Source organism: Selaginella moellendorffii, unplaced genomic scaffold (assembly GCF_000143415.4).
Source record: "Selaginella moellendorffii unplaced genomic scaffold, v1.0 SELMOscaffold_43, whole genome shotgun sequence".
NCBI lineage: Eukaryota > Viridiplantae > Streptophyta > Lycopodiopsida > Selaginellales > Selaginellaceae > Selaginella > Selaginella moellendorffii.
Genome location: NW_003314304.1, coordinates 645,752 through 663,595, shown reverse-complemented (window position 1 = coordinate 663,595; position 17,844 = coordinate 645,752). Strand labels below are relative to the sequence as shown.

Below are 17,844 nucleotides of genomic sequence, written 5' to 3'. Positions count from 1 at the left end.
CACGGATTTCTCGAGAGATGGGTATTCGTCTTCCCTAAGTGAAAGTGAATGGCTATGGAGGAGGAAGCTTGCATCCGCTGCTCCACGATACGATAGCGGCGGGGCGAGGAAAGAGGGGAAATAAAAGCTTCTCGGTGTTTCTGCCATGGCCATCGCGGATTCTCTGTCTTGGGCGGCGGCGGAGGTGAGAATTTTCGCGGCAATTGGCAGGAGTCGAGGCGATCGGCCAAGAGCATCGGGTGAGTTGGGCTCTCGATTCCACTCGCGCTTTGTTTCTTCCCCAATTTGTGGATTGGACTAGTTTTCCCAGCTAGTATCATCTGTTCTCGTGCATGATTTGTTTATGCGATCCATGCCAGGTTGAGCGATCGGCCTAGAAACTAGGAGGAGGAATCCAGAGAAAGCCAACAAACAAGGAGAAAAAAATGGGAGGTGCTTGCTCGAGAAAGAGAGACCAAAGGGAAGGAGACCTTGACGATGGCTATGGTGGCTCCGCGAGATTTAGTCGCAGCTTCTACTTTCGCTGGCCTTCCAGGAACTTTGAGAGGGATATTAGCGACGAGCAAGACAATGCAAACAAGGCTCCATCGCTCCTGGAGCTTGCAGTGCGAGAGACTTGTAAGGTAAGTTTTTGCAAAGTTTTCTATGGTTCTTCCATTGTTCTTGAGAGTTTTCTCTTTCCTTGTCAACTCAAGAACACACAAGGTATCAAATCGTTTGAGAAGCTGCCGAGGGATTTAACGCAGAAGATCCTCAACGAGCTCGTCCAGACTCAAGCTCTTTCTCGAGAGCTCTTTCAAGCTTTCGAGGACTGTGCCATCCAGGTACGATCAAAGCCATACTTTAGAACTATCTCCATGAATGAAAACTTTGTGGATTCCAGGACATTTATCTCGGCTACTATCCGGGTGTTGATGATAGCTGGATGGAAGTCATAGGCTCGCAGAAGTTTTGCTTGCTAGCGGTGGATTTTTCTGGTTCTATGGTTACGGACGAAGGCGTGCAGTGCCTTCAAATCTGTGAAAACGTAGAGATCATCTGCATGAACGAATGTAAATACATATCAGACATTTCTCTGAGCTACTTCACAGGTAAGTCTCTACTCGTCACTTGCTTCTAGTCTCGTTTCATTTGCTTTGTCATTGCGTAGGCTTCACGAATCTTACGTCGTTGAGCTTCCAAAAGAACAAACTTATAACTCCGGCTGGGATGAGACACTTGGCTGGTCTCCCAAACCTCAAGCACTTGGATTTGGAGCGATGTCCAAAGATTCACGACGGCCTTGTTTATATCAAAGGTAGTTCTTTTTACCCATCTCTCGTTGTTAGCTAGCTGCGAACTTCTCTTCTTTTGGTCTTTGGTATTTATGAACAGGACTCACAAAGCTGGAGAAACTAAATCTCGGATGGTGCAACTGCATCCGGAGCTCCGACATGAAGCAGCTTTCTGGTTTGCTTTGTTTTTCTTTTTTCAGGAGTAAACTGGGAGAGACTTTTACTCCTCGCAGGTTTAACCAACTTGCTGGAACTCCAAATCTCCCGAAGCAAAGTCAAGGACTTTGGAATCACCTTCTTGAAAGGTATTTGATCTTTTGCTTTTCTTTTTGGAGTTCTGTGATCGACCGCTTTCTTTCGCTGCAGATTTGAAGAAACTCGAAGTACTAAACATGGAAGGCTGCCCAGTGACTTTTGCCTGCATGGACACGATTGCTGGTACGTAATTTAATGGTTAAAAACCTTCAAGTCTTCCCATCTGCTGTGGATTTTTTCATCCTTTCAGGTTTGACTTCCTTGACAACTCTCAATCTCAAGTCCTGCTACATCTCAGATTTCGGCTGCCGAAAACTCGAAGGTAGAGATACTACACACTTCTGCCGATCACGTTCTTTCTTGTTTTTCATATATCAGGCCTCGGAAACCTCAAGAACTTGAATCTGAGCTACACAAATGTGAGCGACGCTGGAATGGTGTACCTCAAAAGTATGAAAAAAAGATTGTCTCTTTCTTGTGTTTCGGACGTCTCATTCTTTCTTTTCTTTTTTCCTTGGTGCTTGCAGACCTCAAGAGTCTCCAGTTCCTAAACCTTGACTCGTGCAAGATCGGAGATCAAGGAGTACAGAACTTTAAAAGTATGCAATTTGTTTCTCGAATAACATCTTGCTGGATTGAATACAAAACTGCCTGTGTGCCTGTGGTTCTGTGCTGTGTGACTGCAGACCTTGTAAATCTCAAGAGCTTGGATCTTTCCGACTCGCTGATTGGGAACCATGCTCTCAACTTCCTCACGGGTAAACTTGTTTCCTCTCCTTTGTCACATTCTCACAGCGAAAAAATCTCTTTTTCTTGTGTTTCCCAGGCCTCTCGAAGCTCGAGAGTCTAAATATCTCGTCCACAATGGTGACGGACATGGGCCTGCACAAGATCTCAGGCTTAACATCGCTCAAGTCTTTGAACATTGACTCACGACAGATTACTGACACCGGCCTCATGGCCCTCACAAGTAATAACTCTTCCTCTTTTCTCCACATTGATTTCTTCCTTTTCGTTCGCTCACTGTCTGCCGAGCGAAGAAGAAGAAAACTCACAGCTTTTTCTTTCGCAGGCTTAACTAATCTTACGCACCTGGATCTGTTTAGCGCTCGCATCACGGACTATGGCATCGGCAGCCTTCGACGTACGTAATATAATCTTTTCGATCTCTTTCTTTTTTCTTTCGAGCTTTGTCTTCGCTGCCGTGTGTCGTCCCCTTGTGCCCAGATCTCGACAGGTCCTTAAAGTTTTTGGTTTTTTTGCTTTCTCTCTGGTGCGCAGATTTCAAGAAGCTACAGTCCCTGGAGGTCTGTGGTGGTGGAATAACAGACGTAGGTGTCAAGAGCTTAAAAGATCTGACAGATCTTACGTACTTGAACCTCTCGCAGAATGGTCAGCTGACTGACCAAGCCTTGGAGGCTCTCTCGGGTGCGTAGCTCTCGGTTCCTAGATTGCTAGATTGCTCCTTGTTTATGTTTCCTTGCAGGCTTGACGAAGCTCGTGTCGCTCAACGTCGGGAACTCGTCCGTGACGAATGCGGGGCTGCAGCACTTGCTGCCGCTCAAGAATCTCACGTCGCTGGCGCTCCAGTCGTGCAAGGTGACGCTGTGGGCGATCCAGAAGCTGCAAGCGTCGTCGCTCCCCAATCTGGTGATCGTCCGACTGCGGTGAAATGAAATCATCCACCCTTGCGATGAATCGATCGGAGCACGAAGAACACTGAAGAAGAAAACTCGCTGTAAATAAGTACGTTTGCAACTCAAGCTGTAGATACACACAATGGAAAGAAAGAATTCGTTTGCGCAAATCCTGGCCGTTGAATGCTATCGTTTAAACAAATCCTGGCCGTTGGTTGCCAACTGTCTGTTGTTTAGGGCTTCTAGCAATGGTGATTGTTTTCTTCTTTTCCTTGCCTGCCTCACACTCAATCTTGACCCAGTCTCTCTCACGCCCAAGAACCCTAAACAACTGGGCGACAATGCGGGGAATTAGGGTTTCTGGGGAGCGAGCGTTGATGGGTCGCTTTCTGCTGAGATTCTCACTCCATGCGCGGTCATTTATGCCAGCCCCACACACTCACGAGTCAGGCCTGCCTCTTTTGAGGACCCACAAAGACAAGCAAACACCACAGAGGAGAGAGGAGAGAGGAAAGAGAGTGGCTTTCTTTCTTTTAGGGTGTAATATTATACCTTAGCTCCCATGGAATCATACAACACAGTCATGCAAACAATTGAATGCCAGGAATTTATTGACTGCTTTTGTCTATAGTACAACACCCGCCCAAAGTATGATAGGAAACATGGCATTCCTCCGTCTTTTTTTGCCTTTAGATATTTTTTAATTTCTTTTCTTTTCGTTTTTTCTATAATTTTTTTTTTGTATTTTCTGGAGAGGAAGCGAGAACTCTGCTGCCGCTGTTGATGTTACAAACACCATACTATTAAATGCGTGCGGCCAAGAGCCTACCAAATCTTCAACTGAAGTTTTTGTTTCAAGTCAGTGCGAGGATAAGAAAAGGTGGCGGTGGTTAGACTCGTGATTAAATGCGTGCTTTAGCGTAAGCCACACGTACGCGCCGTAGATCCTCCGGATCACCAAACCATGCCACTCACTCATTTCACTTTACTTTGAACAAAAAGATCCAGCCAACAGCAAACAAAATTCGCCCTCCGGGTAGAAACCCTAGAAATCTACGCTAGGAACTGAAGATGCCTACACACATTTCCATACAAAAGTTGGTGGGGCATGTACCGTGACGTACCAGTGCGCGTCTTGCCCTAATTTAATAACACCAAATGATTGGAGCCCCTTAGGCCCTTGCAATTTGCCCTTTCTGGGCATTTTGTTCCTCCTAATAGTTTAGTTCTCTCTCTCTCTCTTCTTCTCTCTTCTCTCTTCTCTCCTCATTGATCGGCTGCGGCGCCCTATCGACCAGCCTCGCTAGATTCTTTCGCTCGCGCGCGCGCTGGATTGATTGCCAATGACGTCCATCGCCGCTCCATCATCGCCCCCGGCCGCGCGAGCCGCCGAATCCCCTACTTCTCCGGCCGAGCAAATCGATCCACCAGAGTAGTGGGGAGATTCTAGAAGAGAGGGCAATGGAATGGGATCGTGGTCGCCGGCGGACGAAGAATCGCGCAGAACCCACTTGAGAGTGGAGCGAATCTCGACTTGGGTCGCGCGAATCTTCCCGATCCATCTCTGTTTCAAGCTCCTGGGCCACTAATCTTGCCTCGCAAAGCAATGCCTCCTCTCGCAATCGCAATTCCTCCTCTCTATCTCTAGATCGCTCGCAAGCAAAGGGGAAGCTCTCGAGCTATGGACGCCTACGAAGCCACCCAGCTCGTCTTCGCGCGTGTCCAAGCCCAGGATCCAGAGAACGTCTCCAAGATCATCGGCTTGATGCTACTCCAGGACAGGAGCGAGCAAGAAATGGCGAGGCTGGCTCTGGGCTCCGACGCTCTCCTCCAATCCGCCATAGCGAAAGCAAGAAGAGAGCTTGGGCTATTCGCCGCGAATCCCCATCCCGGCCTCTCAGATCAACACCATCACCACCGACAACACCACCACCAGCAGAGAATCAATCGCCCAAGTCTCCTCTTCATCCCAGAGGGAGGCACAGTATCCTCGTCTCCCAGCAATCTCTTCCAGCCCAGCCCCAGCCCCGACGAATTCGCCACCGACCAATGGCTCCTGAATCACAACCACCAGTTCCAGCTCCACCAAGATCCCCTCCTCAAGAACACGTCGCGATTCTCCACCTCTTCCTCGCCAGCAGCAGATGCCCAGAGGAGGCATTTGCAGCAGCTCCAGTTTCCAGCCTCGCACTATCCCTCCTCGCACGATCTGGCGATGGCGCTCACTTGCAAGCCCTGCCTCTACTACTCCAAAGGCCACTGCAAGCGCGGGACTAGCTGCCGGTTTCTCCATGGCACCGGATCTAGCGCGACCGTCCCCGGCAATGGCAGCAACGGATCCATCCCCTCTCCCGGCGGCTGTAGCCAGTGTTCTTCGCCAGCTCCATCTTTTGACGATTTGCTGGGATGCTCGCCGAATTCCTCCTCGCCCAGCAGTCCATCGTCGGGATCTCTCGAGCGACTGGAGATGGAGCTCCAGGAGCTGCTGCGAGGGCGGAGGACGCCAGTGTCGATCGCGTCGCTGCCCCAGCTCTACTTCGAGAAGTTTGGGAGGGCGCTGCAAGCACAGGGCTATCTCACCGAGAGCCAGCGCCATGGCAAAGCTGGATGTAGCCTCACCAAGCTCCTCGCGCGGCTCAAAGGGAGCGTAGCTCTCATCGACAGGTAAACACGTCAAAAATCCATTTTTTTCTGCTCGATCTGGATCCACCCTTGCATTGTTCTTCGATCTTTGATCTTGTCTGCTGGTTTGGTTCTCTTCTCTTCCCATTGTTTTCTCGTTGGTTGCTGGGATTTCTCCATTGTTCCTGGGATTCTTTTGGTGGTAACTAAGTAAATGGTTGGTTTCTTTTTTCTTTTCCTGCGAAGACCCCACGGCCAGCATGCAGTAGTTCTTGCGGAAGATGCGCAGAGATTCGTGGGGTATAGAGCCGATCGCGACGATCTCAAGGACGTGAATCCCAGCTCTAGGCAAATCTATCTCACTTTCCCGGCGGAGAGCACCTTCACGGAGGACGATGTTTCAGCACACTTCAGGTAGATCAATTCTAGTTTTTTTCTTTCTTTTCTTGCTCTCAAAACGAAGTTTTTGTGTAGATCTTATGGTCCAGTCCAGGATGTTCGAATTCCATACCAGCAGAAGCGAATGTTTGGATTCGTCACCTTCATCTATCCCGAGACTGTCAAGGCGATACTGTCCGAAGGGAATCCTCACTATATCTGCGGTGCTCGTGTTCTCGTCAAGCCATATCGCGAGAAAGCTAAGCTCGGTGAAAGGTAAGAGAGCTCTCTCTCTCTCTTTTTCTACGTTCCTCGTTCTGACGTAGCAAAATTTCTACCAGAAAGCAAGCCGAGAAGATCGATCCGCTACGCTTGCAGCTTCGCGGCTTGGGTGGCAAAGACTTCATGCAAGGTAATACATGTTCTTTGAGATCGATCGAGTTTACCAAAGGCTGTGTGCTCCAGATCCGAGCTTCTACGATGTTCTTGCGAGGCGATTCGAGGAGGAGCGATACCTGGAGTTAGAACGAAGACGAGTCATGGATTTCCATTCGCTCCGAGCCCGTGCTGCCGAGGTAGAGGCTGCGGAGGCTGTGACAACCGCAAAGTTACTACTGCTCGACGAGCAAGAGAGGAAGCTAAACAGCACTGCTTCCACGACCAACCTCAATGGAGTTCACGTTAGCTTGGACTCCCCCGAGGTTCCTGGAACTCCACGAATCATGGAGCACAACAACAGTGGCAGTAGCAGTAGCAGCAGCCATGGGAATGGGATGAACGAAGCCGTGCTAACACTAGAAGGTTGGATTTTTTTTGTTTGGATCTTCTCTGGCGCTAAGTTTTCGAAATGATCGAGCAGATATGCAGCAGTTCCAGTCGAGCAATCCCTTCGGATTCGTCATGGACGTGCTGGAGGGTGAAGGTGGCGATGAGAGTGAAGCTCTTCATCCACTTCCCGATGATGCTACGCTCAAATACGACGAAGATCTTGTGACGTAAGTCACAGTCATATGATAGAACTTGATTACTCACTTTGGAAACTTCTAGCAGCGCCGATGGGAATGGACACAACCTACCCGAGAGTCCATTCGCCAGCCCACATCACAGCGAGAACTCTTCCAACTCGCACATACCGGAAGAACACCACGATCAACCTCCATCTCTGTCAATCGAAGAGAAGATGATGGGGCTGGATCTCAACGAAGTTTTCAACCTCGCACCGCCGCCCAACGACATCATTTGCTGCATTTGTCTCAGTAAGTCCCACTCTCACGAATTGTTGTAAAAATCCAAGCTTACTTCGTTTCTTCCTGTTCTTCGTCCAGAGCACTGCGTAGAGCCATCCAAACTGGACTGCAGCCATACCTTTTGCGTGCAGTGTATCCTGAAGGTAAAAATCTCTCTTTTCTCTCTCGACTTTAAGCTTTGCTCATCGTTCTCTTCATTTTCTCCAGGTTATCAAAGGATCAAAGGATGAATGTCCAATCTGCCGACAACACATAGGCAGCCAAGTATACAAAATCTTACAAAACAGGGATTTACAGTCCTGGCTCTCCCCCACAGCACTAAGTCACAGAATCCCGCAACACATATGGTAGGAAGAACAGCAACAAAACAGCGAAAAGAAGAAAATTTACCAACACCACAACACAGCAAAACAAGAAAGATCACAGCAACAACGGGGTTTGAGTCCTTTCAATCAATCAATCAATCGAAAGCACCAACACAACTTGACCGATGAGAGAACTTTACAGCAACAAATACACCAGAAAGTTTTTCTTTTTTCTTCTTACGAGGCTCATCTCATACTTTCTAGCTAAATAACACAACTCGATCATACACAGGACGACATAACCAGATAAATCTCTTTTTCTTCTCTTTATATATGATGGGAGAGGCCCAATCTTTCGAAAAAAATCAATATACGAGACTATATGGTGCAAGAGATTGCGCTTTGTGACGTTGAGAGTTTTAATGGAGCCGGTTTCTTTTGGCGATGCTGGAAACCAATGTGTGTGGATCGTCCACTTCCAAAACACCAGGACCTTTGGCACTATGGAAAAGATCGCTATCACGAAGAACTATATAATCTTTGATAGAGTGACACCCGGGGTCATATAATAATAACAGTTCCATTCCATGATCTCACTCCAAAAGTGTTGTGTCAAGGCAACAGCCTTCCCCTTGTTCGCTTGTCCAAGTTGAAAGTTTTGTGTGTCCCGCATTACATGAGACACGGACTTCACTTGGCATGTGAAACATCACATTGGTTGTCGCCTTTAAGAAAAACAAAAAAAAAAGAAGAAAATCGCAACTTTTTTCCAAATATAATAGTATATTTGTTCCTTTGTATTATAATAATGAGAATCAAATGATTTTTTCGTGGATCTACTCGAAAACGTGGATCTTAAAAGTGGATTCGTCCACCACCTCAAGAACAAGCGCATCCCCGACTTTAATCTTCTCAGCCCTTGCAAAGCCTCTCCATCCACCGCTCACGACGTGCCTGGCAGCCAGCCACCGCGCCGGGAACCTCTCGTCCCTGGAATTCACGAGCATCACAGCGGTATCGACCTTGGGCATGAAAGCCTCCGAGAATTGCTTGTGCACAATCTGCAAGATCACAACAAAGTTTCTTAAGAGCAAGAGATGGCGTGGCGGAAGAACAACGCTAACCAGGTAGTAAGTTGGATCGAGTGTACTCTTTGTGGTCGCCAAGAGAACGCTCGGATTGGAGCACTCGAATTTAGAGGCTGCTGCGATTGCCGATTCGGAGGAAACGGTGCGGCTGGAGCAGCTGAGGGTCACCTTGATGAGCTTCTTGGCTGTGGATTTCTCGCTGCCCACTGTCGTCTTTGCTCGCTTCTTGAGAGGAACTTCTGGATGATCCATGCTTCTCTTGAGGATGTTGCCATTATCAATTATCTCGTGATAGTCATCAGCAGTGATTCTATCCCTGGTTTCCTGCTTACAATTATTGCCACTGTTAACTTCGCTTCCAAAAGGATTGTTTGCCTTGGCAATGTCACAGGACTGGGACTTCTTTCTCTCGCATCCATCTCCGCCGTAGATGGTCACCAGAACATTGGACGGCTGGATGCGCTTCATCAGCACAACATCGTCCAAGGATAGCTCGTTGTCCAGGCAAAAAGATCTCCATCCCTTGTCCAGCAGGAAATCGCCCGAGTCCTCGCGGATCGCCACGCTCCACGACGATCCGCTGGAATTGGCGAGCGTCAAATTCGCGGGCACCACGCCATCTCCATCGAGAAACCCTTCCGGAACCACCTGTTTGATCAATCAACTCCGAGAGATCAATCGATCCAGAACTGTAGCGAGAGATGTAAATCGCTTACGCAAGTGTGTAGATTCTCCTTCGCCTTGATGGCCTTGCAGAAAGTAGCCATTCTTTCTTCCACAAAGAAAGGCTGCGTTACCCAAAATTTTTTAGGGTTCTTGCTAGTCTCTTCTTCTTCCTCTCGCTGGAAAGATTCGCGAGGATCAAATACGGCGCGGCGCTGCTAGGATCGATCCCCGCCACGCGCTCCGCCACCCTCGCGCCACGCTCCCGATCCCTGTGCACATCGCAAGCGCCCAGCAAGCTCACGAGCTCCACAAGATTGGGCTCGTAAGGCATGCTCTCGATCAGCTCCTCCGCCTCCGCCAGCAGCCCAATTTTCCCCAGCACATCGATCATCCGGCAGTAGTGCTCGCGCAGAGGCGCCACACCGCGATCGCTCTCCATCCGCGAGAAGTAGCGGCATCCATAGCTGAGCAATCCAATGTGGCCACACGCGGTGATGACGCTCATCAATCCGGCCTCGTCTGGCTTGAATCCCTCCAGCTCCATCGCCTGGAATGCGATCACGGCCTCGCGGCGGTGGCCCGAGTGGGCGTAGGCGGTGACTAGGGCATTCCAGGAGAGAACGCTGCGCTGGGGCATCCTCTCGAAGAGATCTCTCGCCTCGCGGATATGCCCGTTCTGGGCATATGCCACCACCACCGCGTTCCAGGACACGTGGCTCTTTCGACGGATGCGATCGAACGCCAGCTTGGCCTCCGCCAGGCAGTGGTTGCTACCGTAGCCCGACACCATTACGGTCTGGGATACAGTGGTGGATTCCTCCGCTTCCGCTGCAGCTCCGCTATCTTCTCCGCTACCTCCGCCGCCTCTACCCCCATTACCACCCAGCGTGGCGTAGAGCGACTCGGCACTGGAGAGATAGCCCTGCTGGGCGTAAGCGGCGATGAGGGCGTTGGCGGAGGCGGCGCTGTGGCGGGGCATCTGGTCGTAGATGCTCTTAGCATCTTCCAGATGCCCGTTCTGGGCATATGCTGCCACCATGGCGTTGAAGCTGACGAGGCTCCAGCGTGGAATGGCGTCGAATATTTTCTTGGCGTGTTCTAGCCGGCCGTGCTGGGCGTAGCCCGTGATCATCGCGTTCCAGGTGACAACGTCGCGCTGGGGGATCTCACCGAAGAGTTTCTCCGCACGGGAGAGATTCCCACCGTGCTGCGAGAGCCCCGCGATCATGGCGTTCCAGGAGATCGCGTCGTGGCGCGGCATTGAATCGAACAGGTGCTGCGCTCGATCCAGATCCCCCTGCTGCGTGTAGATCGCGAGGATCGAGTTGCAAGACACCACGTCTCGCTCGGGCATCGCATCGAACAGCCGTTGGGCTTCGTCGTGATCGCCGCTCAGCGAGAATGCTGAGATCATCGAGTTCCACGACACGAGATCCCGCTGCTTCATCTCACGATCGAAGATGGCCTTCGCCTTGTCGATGCGATCATTGTCGCCGTAGGCCACCAGGATCGTGTTCCAGAGCGCGGTGCTCACCAGGGGAGTGGAATCGAAGATAGCTTGCGCTCGATCAACGTTCCCAAGCTCGCTGTGAGCGGAGATCAGAGCATTCACAGACACGAGATCCCGCTCGGGCATCTCCAGAAAGAGCTTCTCCGCCTCCTCGATCGATCCATTGTGAGCAAATCCCGCAATGAGAGTGTTCCACGACACTAGATTCTTCTCTAGCATCGTGTCGAAGATCTCTCTCGCTTTTTCCAGATGCCCGGCTTGAGCATTTGCGTGAATCATAGCAGTCCACGTAACTACATTCCATCTGGGCATTCTTGCGAAAACATTCTCGGCATCTATCAAACTATCGTTTTGGGCATACGCTTGTAACATTGCGGTCCAAGAGATCACATCTCTCTCGGGCATGGTATCAAAGAGAAGCTTCGATTCCTGAAACTGCCCGTTCTGGGCATATGCTGTGAGCATCGCGTTCCAGCAGACGAGATTCTTGGGCAAGGCACGATCAAAAACCAGCTTAGCGGAATCCACGTCGCCCTCTTGGCCATAGGCGACGATCATGATCGTTGCCGCAACAGCGTTTTTGAGCGGCATCCCCGCGAAGAAATCAATTGCCCGAGCGAGATCCCCATTCTGGGCATAAGCAGCGAGCATGATCGTCCAGGAGAAGAGATTGGGGGATTGGATGGAGTCGAAGATCTTGCGCGCCTCTTCGATGCTGCCACACACGGCATACATTTTGGTGGTCATGTTGAGGAGGTATGTGTTGGTGGCGTGGTTGCTGTGGAGAATTTGCGAGTGGATTCGCCGGCCCTTGATCAAGTCTCGCGACTGAGCGCAAGCATTGAGCAGTGCCGCCAAATCATCCTGCTCCTTTCTTGCCACCCCAAACATTGGTGGGGCATTTCTAGCCTAGAACTAGCCGAATCTTAAACTTCATTGAATGAATAGATCTTCTTTACGAGGCAAGGCTCTCCACGAATTTCTTGAGGTTCGTGTGAGAAGAACCTCCGGGAGAAGCGGCCTTGACAGCCAATTCTCGAATCTCCATCGCCCTGGCTTTCAATCTCCTGCCTTGCTCTCCCTCCATGATCGCCCTCACTTTCTCTTCCACCTCTTCTCTCGGCGCAAATCCATCCTTCCCTCCAGATCTCGAGAATGCCACTCCCACGCCCTCGCCTTCCAGCACCAGCTTGGCATTCGTGTTTTGCTCAAACATAGATGGCCACCCCAGCATTGGCACTCCACACGCCAAGCTCTCAAGCATGGAGTTCCATCCGCAGTGAGTGAGAAAAGCCCCTGTTGCTTCGTGCTGCAAGATCTCTAGCTGCGGCGCCCATCTCACGAACAATCCTCTCCCGCCAGTCCTGCTCACGAAACCTTTGTAGAACTCCTCGTCCATGCCAAGAACAGAGTTTGATCGTATCACCCAGAGGAAAGAAACCTTGCTTGCCTCCAATCCCAGCGCGATCTCCTCGAATTGCTTGGCAGTCATGAAGGAGATGCTTCCAAACGAAACATAGAGGACCGAACCACGATCACGCTTGTCTAGCCATGGAAGACAAGATTCATCCGGAGTTCTCAGGTTTACCTCTTGCAATCCAGTCGAATCGATCGCCTCTCCCTTGAGAGGAAACAATGGTCCAACCGGCACGAAATTCTCCCCGAATCCTTCCCTCATCGCTTCGAAAATTCGCGGCTCGATGTCGTGGACAGAGTTTATCAGAAACCAAGAATCCAGTGTGATCCTCTTGGAGCGATACAGTGATTGTTCTTCCCCGACTTTCTGGAATTCTCCGTCGTGCATGAAGAGTGGAATGTCTTGCGATCTTAGCTCCATTCCAGGGATGTAAGAAATCAGCTTTTCATCTCCCGCTGGCACCATAGAAATCCCAAGTTTTCTTAGAACACACTTCTAGATCAATCAAAGCTTCACCTTTGACAGGAACGTCTCCCATCTCCAGGAGCTTTGGAACGTGGAATTCGATGGCAGCCCAAGCAGCGTTTCCCGGCCAAAAGCTCGCTCCAGCCAATCCAGCCTTCTTTGCAGCGTGTGGAGCACTGAGATGGTAAAAGTCCGAGACTACACACGCGACTCGGGGGCCGTCTCGATCGATCTTGGACAAGAGCTCCGCGAGTGGATCCTCCATTCGGAAGATGGCCTGGGAGAAGGCGGCCTGCGCGTCGAAGTTCTTCTCGTCGAAGCCATTGGGAACTCGCATGTCCATAGAGATGGACTCGAGGCGAATGTCGTGGCCATTACTCACAGGATTGTCCTCGCTCTTCCAGGATTGCTGCAAGGTTTCGTGGATGCTGTCAACGTTGATGATGGTCACAGTGACTCCGAGGAGCGCGAGCTTGCGGGCGAGATAGATTATTGGAATGACATGTCCCTGTGCTGGAAGTGGGATAAGAATAACGTGAAGTTTCTTGTGAGAGCCCATGGATGATGATTAGACCAAGAAACAAAGAAGAAACTTTTCAAAGAGGAAGTTTTGATGGATCGTTTAAAATACCAGCACTTATGGGCTGAACTGGACATTGTTCTTTCCTCTACGTCTTGTCTTTCACTAATAATCGTATGATTGGCAATAGGAACCATACAGTCCAAGAGGTGGCCGTATTGTGGTTAAAATTTTGTGGTGAGAATTCAATGTAGCAGACACATATCCTTATCTGATCTGTCGCATGAAAACTTCCTACTCTAAATCAGACAAAGAGAAGAGACAAAGATTTTATTTTATTTAAGATAGATTTAAGTCTATAAACGTTTTTAATTCCTTCGAAAAACCTTTAAAGCAAAGTATAGTAGCTTTTTAACAAAATCCCATCTGCTTGGCAGCTTCTTTTGTCGAATGCTTGGCTGCTTCTTTTGTGGAAGATTGTGTAGATCAAATTCCTCGCACTCTGAGTGACGAGTGGAAGTCCTCTCAAAAACTTTCAACTTGCATTGAGGCGCTAGCGTTAACTTCCCTTCGTTCTTCACATCAAAGTATCTGATGGTCAACTCTCGCGATTTAGGGTTGGGCTTGTCCTGGTCATAGTGTCCCATTGGAAACCACCACTGGCAGGGATACTCTATGTTGCCCCACAACCGGAACTTGTAGTACCGAAGATTGGATCGAACAATTGCTTTCGTGACAAGAGTGTCCTTAGAAAGCTGGCCGACTTTAAAAGGTTTTTGATAGTCCACATGTTGAGGATTGATGTATTTCAACTCCAACTCCTCCACGGGCTTTTGGGCATCGTCCTTGCCATAGAAACTCACAATTGTAGATACCTCAAATCCAGAGAGAGGTTTGACAAGGATGAATCTCAGCTTAGTGAGCTTGAATCTTGCTTCTCGACCTGTCTTACCCAAAAACTTCCACTCTCCATCTTGCTCCTCTTTCCCAAATACTTCACACTCGAGATTGTTGGTGTTGGAAGAGAATAAAATCCTCTCCACTTTCATTACCCTTGGGAGTTCTACAATTAATTATTTGCTACGTCCCATGAGAATCCTATCAAAACCTAATTCTTGGAACTCTTATATAGAAGTTTCACAAAAGGTAGCTTTGCTGTCCGGGAAAGGGTGAAAGAAATTCACAGGACTTTGAGCGGCCACCATAGCTCCAATGTTTTCCTTGCAAATCTCATGTGGGGCCATGGGTCGTGATGATACGACGCTATGCAGTTGATAGGAACTTGGATCAAACCCAAGAACTATTTGATCGAATGCCCGAGACGAATGTAGTCTGTGATGGTACCCAGAAAGGGGACAGGAGAGAGAAATCCGGTTTTTTGGGGTGCTCTGATATCAGCCTATGAAGCGCACGACCAGCTGGAAGGAGCGAAGCGTTTTTTTATGCGATGGAGAAACCAAACATTTTACGTGCACACTGAGATGAACACTGCGTATGCCAAAGCCAGGGAAAATGAAAATGCCTAGAGGATGTATGCTCTCATGCCTGAGAAGGACGTAGTCGCTCGGACTACAATGCTGCAAGCGTTTGCTCACAATGGTGTTTTCGAGAAGGCAACGAAGATCTTTGATGTAATCCTTGACAAGGATGAAAGGAGCATGTATGGGAAATGCCGCAGCCTGGTGGACGCCGTCACAGTCTTCGACCGAGCCGACTGCAATGATCACGGCCTTTGGAAACAACCACCACTGCCGCGAGGCCATCCAAGCTCTCACTGGAATGGACTTGGAAGGCGTGGAAGCCAACCATGTCGGGGTCACTCCTCTCGGAGAAGCCAACCAGGCGAGCCTCCACTCCAGAAGCTTTCTCGTCCAGATGTTTGCGAGGTGTGGATCACTGCCCAGTGCCGAGGCTGTCTTTCGGCAAATCCCTCCACACGTAACTTCTTACGACGCCATGGTCGCGGCCTACCCTCGAGCTGGTGAGGCCCAGGAGGCCATCCGGACATTCGAACTCATGAACAGTGAGTGACAAAAGCCCCGGTTGATTCGTGCTGCAAGGTCTCTAGCTGCAGCGCCCAGCTCACAAACAATCCTCTCCCGCCAGTCCTGCTCACGAAACCTTCCTCGTCCATGCGAAGAACAGAGTTTGATCGTATCACCCAGAGGAAAGGAACCTTGCTTGCCTCCAATCCCAGCGCAATCTCCTCGATTTGCTTGGCAGTATTTTGCCTTTTGCCGCTTCCTCCATCCCGGATCCGAACAAAACCTTCTCCACGTCCACTTTCCTTCGTCTCGGGCACTGGTGACAGCACCTGGCGAGCTGGGCTCCCGACTAGGTTTCCATCCTTCACTTTCACAGCATTTACACTGAGACGTCGAGCTCTCAGTAGCTTTCCCCTTGGAAACTCTCCTGTTCTCTGTTGCTGTGGAGCAATCATCCTTTCTCCCAGGGTCACACTCAAAAGCATCGATTCCGGAGGCTTTTGGCTGAGCGTCAAAGCCGCTTGTTGGAGCAGTGCGCAAATATCCTTGTGGAAGTCCTGTAAAGATTCCTGCTTCTCTAGTGTCACAGGCGGAGAATCTTGTGCTGGACGTCTGGACAAGGTGGTGGCGGGGTGGAGTGTGTGGTAGCGGAAGCGAGGCTGGACTAGGTGGTGGCGGAGCTGGAGTGTATGGTGGTGGCGGTATTGGCGGCGATGGAGACAAAGGTAAAAGTAGCGTTGTTGGCAGCGTAAATGATAGTGGAGGAGAAGATGGTGGCGGTGACGAATTTATAAAAACTCCCGGGTGACATTCGATCGCATCCGTCGAAAGAGCCACGTGTCCTGGAACGCGGTGGTGGTGGCATATGCCCAGAACGGGCATATCCGTGAGGCGAAAGATCTTTTTCAGAGGATGCCCCAGCGCAGCGTTCTCTCCTGGAATGCTCTAGTCACCGCCTCTGCTCACGATTGTCTGTGCTACCAGGCCTTCTGCTCTAGCGAGCTTACCCCACTGCCATACTACCGAAGCTGCGGCAAGGAGAGCCGGGGAGGCCGAGAGTTGCATGCCAGAAGAACGTTGTAGTTCTTCATCTGCAGCGAGTGCAACGCACTAGAGAGATCACTGTCCGTAGAGGTGACGAAGAGATGTGCTCATCGACAGTCCACAGTACCAAATCCAGCATGAGAATTCGATCAGATGACAAATTCTTGTGAGCTGGAAGAACCACAAAAATCACAACAATGGATTCAAATCCAGCAAAGAGGAAAGAGCGAGAACTTACACGAGGGCAAATGGTGGAGAGAAATCCCAGTGGAAGTGCTCTAGAGCTGCCATGTATTGCCATATACATTTGCAGCGATGATTATTGCCCATGATGCTGGACAAAGCAAAGGTCCAAGGATTCAAGCCAGGAGTCACGGTCTACACCATACTCATCAGAGCTCTTTGCAAAACTGGCCGCCTTAAGGACACTCTACATTCGTCATAGAAATCCCAGTTAGGGATCTCAAAATCCCACCACACTAGACTGCCACTCTCACTGTAGCACCATACAAGCTCTTGGGATCATCCTCCACTGGCACTGGCGTTGGATCCTTGGCGGGGTTTGATATTGGAAAATCGACCTAGGGAATGATAAACCCTAAACCCTTGTCATCTTTGATAAACCCTAAACCCTTGCAAGATAGGAAGCTTTTAAGCGCCGGGATATCGCATTTGGACGATGTAGACGTTGTTTAACATGTTCCTTCAAAATCGTGGATCTTGCAAGCATTGCTTAGATCTTTGGTGTTGCCACACCACAGGATTCGAAGGCATGGCAAATGCAGGAGCTCTGGTCTGCATGTTTGACTCCATTCGCGCCCCAGACTCCTTTCCATGGAAAATCCTGCTGCAAGATTACATTCATAATCATCAGCTTTGCACGCTTTTTATTCCGTGCCCGGGAAGAATGTAGTGACATGGAATGTGATTGGCAAATGTACGTGCAAGGCTTGTTTTTTTATCAAATTCTAGAGTGGAACGTAGTTTGCATGAGCTACCTTGTATGTTATTGTCAATGGATTCACAATCTCTTTGATTCAATGCCTCAAAGAAACCTTGTCTCATGGACAGTTTTCTTAGCATGGAATGTTATGATCACTGCATATGCCAAAAGTGCTTGTTTGACACCGTAGAATTTCTAAAGGAATTACATTATCAGAGTGTATGGGCAAAATGACACTTGGACGAGCGCTTGGCAATTGTTTAGATGTTGTTTACAGCCAAACATCGTGACCTCAAGAGTTTCATGGGCCTTTTGATCGTTTGCTGCCACCTTGTGCTGGTAATCCCTACTAGAGACACACTAGCTCCAATGGTTTCTGACTACAATCTAAGTCCCAAGTGAGATCACTATTGCTGCTTGATCAGTGTTCTTGTGGGCTCTTGGATGATGCTGAAGAGATCATAAATGTAATGCTATTAATTTGAGAT

The 17,844-nt window shown here is 49.6% G+C and overlaps 5 protein-coding genes across 6 annotated transcripts; 2 read left to right on the top strand and 3 right to left on the bottom strand.

Moving 5' to 3' along the window:
* Window position 1: 1 nt before the first annotated feature.
* On the top strand, window positions 2-3,336 carry LOC9647087 (F-box/LRR-repeat protein 14). Its single transcript, XM_002980048.2, has 16 exons — window positions 2-239; window positions 360-623; window positions 696-824; window positions 884-1,091; window positions 1,151-1,297; window positions 1,375-1,449; window positions 1,508-1,579; window positions 1,641-1,712; window positions 1,780-1,851; window positions 1,908-1,979; window positions 2,057-2,128; window positions 2,216-2,287; window positions 2,356-2,499; window positions 2,602-2,673; window positions 2,811-2,957; window positions 3,016-3,336. The coding sequence occupies exons 2-16, from the start codon at window positions 426-428 to the stop codon at window positions 3,198-3,200; spliced, it is 1,737 nt and encodes a 578-aa protein (XP_002980094.1). The 5' UTR covers window positions 2-239; window positions 360-425; the 3' UTR covers window positions 3,201-3,336.
* Window positions 3,337-4,337: 1,001 nt separating this feature from the next.
* Window positions 4,338-8,126, top strand: LOC9649641 (zinc finger CCCH domain-containing protein 22). 2 transcript variants are annotated; one of them, XM_024685077.1, is made up of 9 exons: window positions 4,338-5,830; window positions 6,035-6,202; window positions 6,263-6,442; window positions 6,508-6,578; window positions 6,632-6,967; window positions 7,026-7,161; window positions 7,214-7,422; window positions 7,492-7,556; window positions 7,621-8,126. In XM_024685077.1, the coding sequence occupies exons 1-9, from the start codon at window positions 4,848-4,850 to the stop codon at window positions 7,762-7,764; spliced, it is 2,292 nt and encodes a 763-aa protein (XP_024540845.1). In that variant the 5' UTR covers window positions 4,338-4,847; the 3' UTR covers window positions 7,765-8,126. The 2 variants fall into 2 exon arrangements, with proteins under 2 accessions (XP_024540845.1, XP_024540846.1); XM_024685078.1 differs by having other exon boundaries at window positions 4,339-5,830; window positions 7,217-7,422; window positions 7,621-8,029.
* A 379-nt stretch (window positions 8,127-8,505) lies between these two features.
* On the bottom strand, window positions 8,506-9,457 carry LOC9649640 (B3 domain-containing protein Os03g0184500). Its single transcript, XM_024685080.1, has 2 exons — window positions 8,843-9,457; window positions 8,506-8,779 (listed from the first exon to the last, which is right to left on the bottom strand). The coding sequence occupies exons 1-2, from the start codon at window positions 9,272-9,274 to the stop codon at window positions 8,555-8,557; spliced, it is 657 nt and encodes a 218-aa protein (XP_024540848.1). The 5' UTR covers window positions 9,275-9,457; the 3' UTR covers window positions 8,506-8,554.
* On the bottom strand, window positions 9,403-11,573 carry LOC112349829 (pentatricopeptide repeat-containing protein At4g02750-like). The gene is made up of 3 exons (XM_024684952.1): window positions 10,266-11,573; window positions 9,604-10,148; window positions 9,403-9,454 (listed from the first exon to the last, which is right to left on the bottom strand). Exons 1-3 carry the CDS (start codon window positions 11,571-11,573, stop codon window positions 9,403-9,405), a joined length of 1,905 nt encoding a protein of 634 aa, XP_024540720.1.
* Window positions 11,574-11,898: 325 nt separating this feature from the next.
* LOC9649639 (UDP-glycosyltransferase 85A3) lies at window positions 11,899-13,453 on the bottom strand. Its single transcript, XM_024685079.1, has 2 exons — window positions 12,916-13,453; window positions 11,899-12,854 (listed from the first exon to the last, which is right to left on the bottom strand). Exons 1-2 carry the CDS (start codon window positions 13,421-13,423, stop codon window positions 11,938-11,940), a joined length of 1,425 nt encoding a protein of 474 aa, XP_024540847.1. The 5' UTR covers window positions 13,424-13,453; the 3' UTR covers window positions 11,899-11,937.
* Between the last annotated feature and the right edge of the window lie 4,391 nt (window positions 13,454-17,844).

What these genes read in the sequence shown, in the direction of transcription:
- LOC9649639 (XM_024685079.1), bottom strand. Translation starts at nt 13,423, where the DNA reads ATGGGCTCTCACAAGAAACTTCACGTTATTCTTATCCCACTTCCAGCA. An exon ending in GGGAGACGTTCCTGTCAAAG is followed by an intron (nt 12,855 to 12,915) that starts GTGAAGCTTTGA and finishes CTATGGTGCCAG; the next exon opens with CGGGAGATGAAAAGCTGATT.
- LOC9649641 (XM_024685077.1), top strand. Translation starts at nt 4,848, where the DNA reads ATGGACGCCTACGAAGCCACCCAGCTCGTCTTCGCGCGTGTCCAAGCC. An exon ending in TGGCAAAGACTTCATGCAAG is followed by an intron (nt 6,579 to 6,631) that starts GTAATACATGTT and finishes TGTGTGCTCCAG; the next exon opens with ATCCGAGCTTCTACGATGTT. An exon ending in GCGTGCAGTGTATCCTGAAG is followed by an intron (nt 7,557 to 7,620) that starts GTAAAAATCTCT and finishes CATTTTCTCCAG; the next exon opens with GTTATCAAAGGATCAAAGGA.
- LOC112349829 (XM_024684952.1), bottom strand. Translation starts at nt 11,573, where the DNA reads ATGCCGCTCAAAAACGCTGTTGCGGCAACGATCATGATCGTCGCCTAT. An exon ending in CCACCACTGTATCCCAGACC is followed by an intron (nt 10,149 to 10,265) that starts GTAATGGTGTCG and finishes GCATATGCCCAG; the next exon opens with AACGGGCATATCCGCGAGGC. An exon ending in AGAACCCTAAAAAATTTTGG is followed by an intron (nt 9,455 to 9,603) that starts GTAACGCAGCCT and finishes TTGATCAAACAG; the next exon opens with GTGGTTCCGGAAGGGTTTCT.
- LOC9647087 (XM_002980048.2), top strand. Translation starts at nt 426, where the DNA reads ATGGGAGGTGCTTGCTCGAGAAAGAGAGACCAAAGGGAAGGAGACCTT. An exon ending in AGGAGTACAGAACTTTAAAA is followed by an intron (nt 2,129 to 2,215) that starts GTATGCAATTTG and finishes GTGTGACTGCAG; the next exon opens with ACCTTGTAAATCTCAAGAGC. An exon ending in TGGCATCGGCAGCCTTCGAC is followed by an intron (nt 2,674 to 2,810) that starts GTACGTAATATA and finishes TCTGGTGCGCAG; the next exon opens with ATTTCAAGAAGCTACAGTCC.
- LOC9649640 (XM_024685080.1), bottom strand. Translation starts at nt 9,274, where the DNA reads ATGAAGCGCATCCAGCCGTCCAATGTTCTGGTGACCATCTACGGCGGA. An exon ending in TCGATCCAACTTACTACCTG is followed by an intron (nt 8,780 to 8,842) that starts GTTAGCGTTGTT and finishes GTGATCTTGCAG; the next exon opens with ATTGTGCACAAGCAATTCTC.